The 8,791-nt window shown below is 34.7% G+C and overlaps 1 protein-coding gene across 2 annotated transcripts; it reads right to left on the bottom strand.

Moving 5' to 3' along the window:
- Positions 1–3,296: 3,296 nt before the first annotated feature.
- Positions 3,297–5,950, bottom strand: LOC142622529 (WAT1-related protein At5g40230-like). Of its 2 annotated transcripts, none has more exons than XM_075796019.1 (7): positions 5,647–5,950; positions 5,447–5,512; positions 5,213–5,330; positions 4,262–4,502; positions 4,003–4,161; positions 3,770–3,918; positions 3,297–3,608 (listed from the first exon to the last, which is right to left on the bottom strand). In XM_075796019.1, the coding sequence occupies exons 1-7, from the start codon at positions 5,717–5,719 to the stop codon at positions 3,440–3,442; spliced, it is 975 nt and encodes a 324-aa protein (XP_075652134.1). In that variant the 5' UTR covers positions 5,720–5,950; the 3' UTR covers positions 3,297–3,439. The 2 variants fall into 2 exon arrangements, with proteins under 2 accessions (XP_075652134.1, XP_075652133.1); XM_075796018.1 differs by having other exon boundaries at positions 5,213–5,326.
- Positions 5,951–8,791: the final 2,841 nt, after the last annotated feature.

Below are 8,791 nucleotides of genomic sequence, written 5' to 3'. Positions count from 1 at the left end.
CTCTCCACCATCTATGACAGATCGAATCTCTTCCTCTGTCGTTCTCTTTCTCTGTTGTTCTCCTTTTCTTTTCTTTCCGCAACGTATGTTTCTCTGAAGTCTGAACCGTATTTTGGGTTTTATTCTAACGCAGTGTTTAGGTTTCAGCTTTTAGACGTATTTTAGCGTAACAGTGTAACTTTTGACATTTTAATTGTAAACGTGGTTAGGTTTTTTTAATTGCAACGTTTCTTTCAATTTTATTTTAACCGGTTTTTTATTTTTAAGATATCAAAAAAACAGTCAAACAGTGTTTAGCTTGTGAAACAATATAATGTATCACTTTTTAAAGTGAAACGTGTCTGAATTTTAAATAGGCAGTTATCCTATTTGTCAACACGTCCTTAAATGCAGGAACCAACTTTCTCTGAGCTTCGTCTATTATATATATATATAGATATAGATATAGATATATATATATATATATATATATATATATATTGATTGATTGATTGATTGATTGATTCGTGCAGATATAATTGGTTCACACAAGGTGCATAAGAATACCACTACTAGCTCTACCGGATATATTTTCATAACTTGGAATTTACATAGGAATAAAAACTGTTGGGATAAATGAACAAATAATATACCACTCCTATTGGCTTTCATAAGTAGAAGAATTTGCCCATAATAATCATTGAAACAACCAGCGATTTAACATTCTTGTCCACTAAGCACATGGCCAGTAAGTAAGAGATAAAATAATGGTGCACTTAGATAATCTACAAGCAATCAAATATAATAAGTTCCTAAGTTAATTAATTGAAAAAGAAAAATAATAGTGACAAGACTTAAACAGAAACAAAAATAGAACTCTAATGAACAATACGAAATAATGAAAGAAAATTAGAGCAAGTATGAGGTTGCTGTCTTGCTGATGGCTGAATCAAGAGTTGGTTAACTGTATCCTATGCCTTTGTAGCCACACATCTGAATTCTGAACTACAGACCTGCCTTCCCCCACATAATCAATATAAGAAAAATACCCATCTTATAAGGGGGAAAACATACCTTGTATTATGACAGCATGGCAAGCTCATTTTTATAACTATCAAATACTTAAACAAAGTATATTATCGTATAGTGCCCTGCACAAAATAGAGATGCTAAAATTTAAAGTTCTACTATATAAATCCTTGAAGACATAGTTCTGCACAATATAAGTCTTACATACACAACTTTTTTATGTGAGAAGAGATTTCTTGGTTATGCTTGTCATTCCATCCGCCAATTTGTTGTCCATTTTGCCTTTCTTTCTTCTAGCGCTGTGTGTTACAACATTGGATATAAGCTGGGCTTGGTGTTGTGTTCTTTACCAAATTCTTTTTCTAACCCCTTTTCCCATCTTAGTCACAGCCCTGCCTCACAATTATCTGATTGCAAAGTCTTCTACTTCCTGGAGCAACAGTCTAATTCTGTTCCTGATTCTGTGAATTTCAATGATGGATTAATTTTGAGAATCATACTTGCCAACGACCCCTTCTGGAAACTGCCTCAGAATTCAAATTTGGCTTCTCTCTGAAGTTTTTTCCTCATAAAGTTTGCAACATCTCAGAAGTACTACCATTGCAAATTCGAAGAATTTTCCTTATAAAAGTACCTGAACAATCTTCCAGATTGACAACAGAAGGTACTCAGCAGCAGGCAAAAGGCCACCTATCACCAGCGTTGGTTCTGATGTGCAGCCCAGTGGAGAGTAATGCTGAAGGGATGGCGACTGAGATGGAGCCGATATTGTAACTTTGCAACGCCCTTTGCTTCTTAATGACTAGAGTTAAAACGAATCTCTCAGTGGTTCTTTATAATGTTACTCTCCACGTATTATCATTAGTTTTACTTTCAATAAATTCTTTTGGTGGAAAACATGATTATTAGGGTGCTGGATTTTATGTATACAGTGAATAGCTAGTACATAAAATTTTTTGTAGCTGTTCGGAAAACATAAGATTGCAGCAGTCCAGCCATGTGCTTAAGAGATTAGATGTTACGTTGTCTGCTGCAGTGGTCTATCTTGCTTTATCTCTTACTGCTTCCCTATACTTCTTTATGAAAATTGATTAGCAAAAGAGTGATTCTTTAAGATATTCCTTACATATTTTCTTTTAGTAATTGGAGAACAGGTGCTTAATGGTTGAGGAACTGGTCAGTCAGTGAGGAAGAATTGTCTGATGTGCTGCACTTAGTGCAACGAATTTCAGCAGAAAAAATCCGGAGTCCAGATCATTGCTATTCATGTACATATTTCATTACTCAATACTTAAAATAGCAAAACCTTTAATACGTTTGTTTCAAACAATTAATCCGTTCCTCACTTTCCTGATAATTTCAAAAGTATACATATCCTTAATTTATATCATTGGAGATGTGAATTCCATTTTAAATTATTTTTTTCCAATGACTTTAGCAGAATAGTTATATGTTTTACGAAAAAGCTTTGTCCATAACTTGTGGCATGAGCTTTATCATGCTTCCTATCAACCCCAAATGACCATTAAGTTTTCCTTTGTTTTCTTTTTTCATTGCTTCTGACAATATATTTTGAAGATTTGTGAAAGAAATATCAGTCAAGACTGGCATTCAGTCTTTGACAATATCTGAATTCTCTCTCTCTCTCTCTCTCTCACACTCTCTCTCACACACACACACACACACACAAACACACACGTTTCTGTTGGTTACTGGTTTGAATGGTTAACTTGTCAAGAATTTGAAGAGCCTAGCAGCATGTTGGAGAGATGCAATGATGAATTAAAGAAAGTTTATGTGGGATATAAGCAGCATGCCCTCTGTCTCTCTATATATCTCTATTCACGCCCACGAGCAGGGAGGTGATAGTCAATAACCACTTATGGTCTGTGGCAAATTGAACAACTGTTATTTGGGTTTCTTTGCTAAGGGTGACTTATCTGGAAACAAGTCTGGAAATCATTCAGGGGGAACTATGACCCCTGGTGAGAACTTTAAGTCAGGTCAGCCAGTGATGATGACAAAAGAACTAAGGCACCTTTGATCTTTTAAGTGCTAACTTGTCTAACTCAGCTGCCCACTAACCATAGCCTGAAGTATTGTGCCTCAATGCATTACAAATTGGTGATTGTCCTAAATTATATACTATTTTATTTAAAACTTACAGAAGAAGCCACTAGCTATAGCCTAAAACATTTCCTCAATATATGATAAATTGGTGATTGTCCTATATCATATATTATATTTACAAAAGAAAATGAAAGAATGATTAATTGATTGTAAGCGTTGATGGACATAGGGCTATCTAATAAAAAGTTTTAACCTTTAGACATGTGCTTTGCTCTAAACTTGAAAATATCATTGACCAATTAGATCACAAATATGTGCTGAAGAATCTTTGGTCAGCTACAATTAATCTGTTTACATTATTCTACATATCTTCAGCCTCATTTCTTTGCAACAAAGGGGTCTTACCATGTGATGAGGATCCCAAGCTACCAAAATCACAATCCTCACTCATTTCTTCTTCTTCTGCCTCTTTTGCTTTTCCCCATAGTACAGCATAAAATCCAATTGATATTATTATTGCTCCAACAACACTGCAACATTAGGAAGAAAAACAGACAAGTGAACCATGAAAAGTCAAATAATAGCCAGTTAAAGAAAATAGCAGTTGCTTCTCTGAATTGATTCAAAATTTCAACTCCCAAAAGTGGGAAAAAGTAAATTGTGTGTGCACGCTCGCAAGAGAGTACTATACCTCCCAAGATAGAGAGCATCACCAAGGAATATAACACCTATAGCAGCTGCTATGGCAATTGACAATGGCCTGAAGATTGATATATACAGAGGTCCCTTCAAGTGCAGACCCCAAGTGTGGACAATGTTGCTGAAGGCTGAAGCAAATCCCTGATCAGAGAGAATTCCACTGGTCAAACAAAACCAATAGCCTCTTTTTCTTTTCTTTTTTCATGTAGTCCATTAGTTTCTTACCGAGTATACAATTGCAACCAATGCTATGCCAGGCCTTAGTCTCCAACCACTCAAGTTCTTGTCTACCAATAAAGATACTGGTGCAGATATAACTGTCGCACACAAGTTGTATAAGAACACCACAATTAGCTCTGATGGATATATTCTCATAACTTGAGTCTGTAAAATGTTACGAGCAAATCAGCCACTTTGAATTCTATAGACCAGTACCAAATTTCACATATCAAGAAAGTACTTGAAATAAGAATTCACCAGGTACCTGAACAATGTACCACATTGAAAATAGAAGGTACTCAACAGCAAGTAGAAGGCCACCTATTACCCAATTCGATAGTGATGAGCTTAGAGGAAAATGAACTGAAAGAGATGGTGATTGAGACGAGGTATCTATGATTGCAGGACCTTCATAAAGAACCACTACCATTGCACCTGATATTGATACTATAGTGCCCATGATTTTAGCCTGAGTACTTGAGCTTCTTAAAGCAAGATTTTCCATCCTTTTTGAAGCACCCAAATAAAATTAAAAGGAAAGGGAAAAATATTTCTAATGACATAAGCCAATAAGAACCGTATTTAACAAACTCAGTGGTTAAAGAAATGAAACGATTATATGGACATACAGATTGACATGATAAAGATGTAATGAAACAACATTCAATACAAATCATTCTCGTTCTGGACTTTGATTCTGTATTAAAATAAAGAGTTTACCATAGGCAGTCTTTTTGTAGCACAGTTGCAATGTAAGCATCAATTTATGAGGAAGGGTTAGGGTTAAGAAGTTTAAATCTGGTCACAAAGGGTCCAAAACACAATAAATGAATAAAGATTAAAGACCCAGTAATACACCAAGTAGGACAATGAAAATAATGATTCCTTACAAATTATTTTTATTAAATCTCCACTTTGTAGTTAGCACCCACATTGTCCATAATCTAATCATGTAGCAGGAATCGCATTGCCTAAAGACCATTCTATGGAATGAATATTTCTAACCAATCAAATGTATTTCCTGCAACAAAAGTAACTTTACATAGGAATGAAAAACTGCCTGGATAAGCAAACAAATAAAATAATGCTCTTAGTGACTTTCATAAGCAGAAGATGTTGTCCATAAGAATCACTGAAATAACCAGTAATTTAACAATTCTTATCCACTAAGACAAGAACAGAACTCTAATGAGATATAAGAAAGAATGGAAGAAACCTGAAAGTTAGAGCAAGAATGAAAGTGAAAGCTGGTGTGAGGTTGCTGATGGCTGAAGCAAGAGTGGCTGAACTGTATTCTATGCCTTTATAGCCACACACCTGAGCTACAGACCTGCCTTCCCATCCATAATTAAAATTAATTTTTTTTTTTTTTAAAAAAAAACCATCTTTTGCCTTGGTCCTTTTTTATTTGTCTCCAAATCAAAACTTAAACAAGAAATTAGCTTCTTACCCAAGTACTCCCAGGAGGAGAATTCTATAGACGACAGACAACTTGAATGTAGGAAGCTCTGTGGTTCTGAACATATCAGATAAAAAGTCAATAAGTTAAAATAAATAAATAAATAAAAAGCTAGAGCATCATGTAATTTTCATTGACTTTATGAGGAAATTTATTTTATGTATGACAGAGAATCAGATTAAGAGACAGACCGGAGGAAGATGATGAAGGCCAAGGGAAGAAGAAGAAGAGTGGATAAGGCATAGGAGTAGACATTAAAGGCATAGTAACTCAACCCCCTCAAACTCGCTGCTTTGAACAAGATGTTTAAGACCACGTTTGTGCACTCTACTGCAACCATTGCTGAAAATGGCAGAACATCCTTGTAACAACAGTTCTCTGCCATCTCTCTCTCTCTCTCTCTCTCTCTCAATAATTGCTATTATTCCTTTGTAGGATCACTAGTTGGCTTCTAGTCCCAGGACGAAAAAGGATCTCTTTATGAATGAATAAATATATATAAAACACCTATCCAAAATATATATATATATATATATATATATTTCCATTATCGTTTTTGCTTGTGGTAGAAGGTCAGATGTGACGCATTTTGACTAGTTGGTTGAGTCATTAAGGTTTGTTTGAATAATAAAATTTACTTAGAATTTGATATTTATGTTTTTGTAAAATATTCCCTTTTCCTCATGGAACTTTGGACAGTGGGGTCATTCACCATTGAAAATGCAGATCTACAGATGAAATTGTAAAAGCAATGAGAGAATTTTGTAGACTTTGGGGCTTTCTATGAAACGGGGCCAAAACTTTGAATGAGGGGGGCTGAAGTATGAAAAAAAAAAAATCATTCATTATTAACAAACTATTAAGAAATGAAAAGAGACAAAAACAACTATTTGTAATATATTGGAATGTAATTATCTATAAAATAAAAATATATAAAAACTCGAAATTCTTCAAAATCTTAAAATTTATATATTGATACCAAGCGGTAGTATTACTAATTATTACTGCTAAGTAAAACGCAAAAAAATAAAAAAGTTAAAGTTAAAATATGAAGAAAAAAAAGATCATGTGAGAACAAATCACAAATAGACGAAGAAAAAGATGCTAAACATCCTCATCATCCACTTCCCGTGACACTGAAGGAGGGATACCAGCATCATCCTCATCATCCACTAAAGGTAGCCAATTTTGTATTTTCAAATTCTCTTCCATAATCACTTCTAATTCTAACTATCACAGTACCTTTCTTAACCTGCAATTTCTTGCACAAGTGTATTATCTTTTCAAGAGCCTCAGTTTCATCTCTCAAAAGCACAACCCACGTATATTTAGTGAAATTATCCACAACAACTAGAATATATTTTTTTCCACCTAAACTCTGAACTCTAGCAAGACCCATGAGATCAATGTGCAACAACTCTAAAGGTCTTGAAGTTTGAACTTCAATTACAGACGGATGCTTGGACTTCACTTGTTTACCCATCTGACATGGTCTACATATGCACTTTTCTATTTTCTCAAACTTGAGCAACCCAATCATTGCATCACACTCGGAAATTTTCTCTAATTGCTTGTGACTTGCATGTCCCAACTGTTGATGCCATAAGTCTACTTGATTGATCTTTGCGCTGAAACACTTGTTGCTTATACTTAGGGTTATACCATAACAATTGTCAACTGTCCTAGCACCAACACATTTACAGTCACCTCCTTCATCAAGTATCTCACATTCATACTTGGTAAAGAGAACATTCATTCCATTGTCACAAATCTAACTGATGCTGAGTAAGTTAGCCTTCAGCCCATCAACATACCAAACATCTTCAAATACCAGCAACTCTAGAATGTCCACCGTTCCAACGTCTCTGATCACATATTTGCTTCCATCTCCAAACATGACTGTCCCAATCTTTCCTTCAAATAATGTCTTGAATAAAGCTTTATTTCCTATCATACGCCTGGAACAACCACTATCCAAATACCAAAGACAAGAATCACGTGCCTTTAAGGCGGTTAAAGCAATATAACACACATAATTATCGTCACATGTAATTATACCAAGATATTCAAGGAAAGACTTAACACATGCAATAAGTGACACAAACCAAAAGTAGAAAAGTTGGAGTTTTAGCAATAAGAGCTTCAAAGAATCCATGACAACAGGGGTCAAGGATCAACTCTTAGATCAAAAGATCTAAACAATAGAGCTAACTTGCTCTTATACCACTTGTACGTTTTTAGACCCCTTAAAACACCAATTGTTTTACCTAGTTATTTAGCCATATGATTACTTAGGTAAATTATTCAAATCTAGGTTAACACAAGTAAATCATATCAAGTAAATAATGCGGAAAATAAAGAACACAACGATATAATAACCCAGGAAAACCAAACCGATAAAAAACCTGGGGAGGATTTAAACTAGCTATCCTCAAGGTAAAACAAGATCTACTATGAAAGAATTGAAGTTTTATAATAGCGACTTAGACCACTAACATCCTATTTCTATCTCGAGTAGAAAACTTACTACCACAACCATGTGACAGCTCCGAGTCCACGAACTACTTCTTTCTCAGATCCATAGCATCCACAAGTACACCTACTTGTGTTTCTTTAAGCTCTTGAAACAGAAACTGAAGAGATCACCAAGTTCTCGATATCAATCTTAATCATGATAACCCTAAGTATGTATGAAGGTAAACACCTCTAGATCTCACAAGAGATTCACACATACAACATATCAACAACTTCTAAAACGTGGCTAGAGTTTTTCTTTTTATATGAGACATGAAGCATAAAACCCTACACATCAAATGGGCTTGGGCTGAGTTGGAAAATTTTGCAGAAAAACAATCTGCATGAATTTCGATCGATCGAGCCTTACAAAAATTGAATAGTAATTTCCTACAGTTACTGGATTCCAACTTTACACAAATACACACTTTGAGCAACCTAAATCTAGACTAATCGTTTTGATCATGATTTGCTAATATATAAATATTGAAGTTCTAATACATTAGTTCCTAATTTCTTAGAACCTAACAAAAAATACAAATCCAAAAAAGGGAATGGGTAAAAGTAACCTTAGTTGGACTAATATCACCATAAAAGCATTTCATCAAAATAAGTCTTTTAACAAAAGACCATGGACTCTTATCAATGATCTCCTGCAAATGTTCTTCAGAACCAAAAATTGCCAAAAATAAATTATGTCCTACCTCTTTTATGGTTACTCCCCGAGAGCTTCGCCAAAGACTTGTGCAAGTGGATTTGAATGCCTCTTTATTGAAATCTTTGGTAGTTTGCAACGTGAAAAGGATGCTAAACTGAGCTTGT

Source organism: Castanea sativa, chromosome 1 (assembly GCF_040712315.1).
Source record: "Castanea sativa cultivar Marrone di Chiusa Pesio chromosome 1, ASM4071231v1".
NCBI lineage: Eukaryota > Viridiplantae > Streptophyta > Magnoliopsida > Fagales > Fagaceae > Castanea > Castanea sativa.
This window is presented reverse-complemented; position numbering and strand designations above follow the sequence as displayed.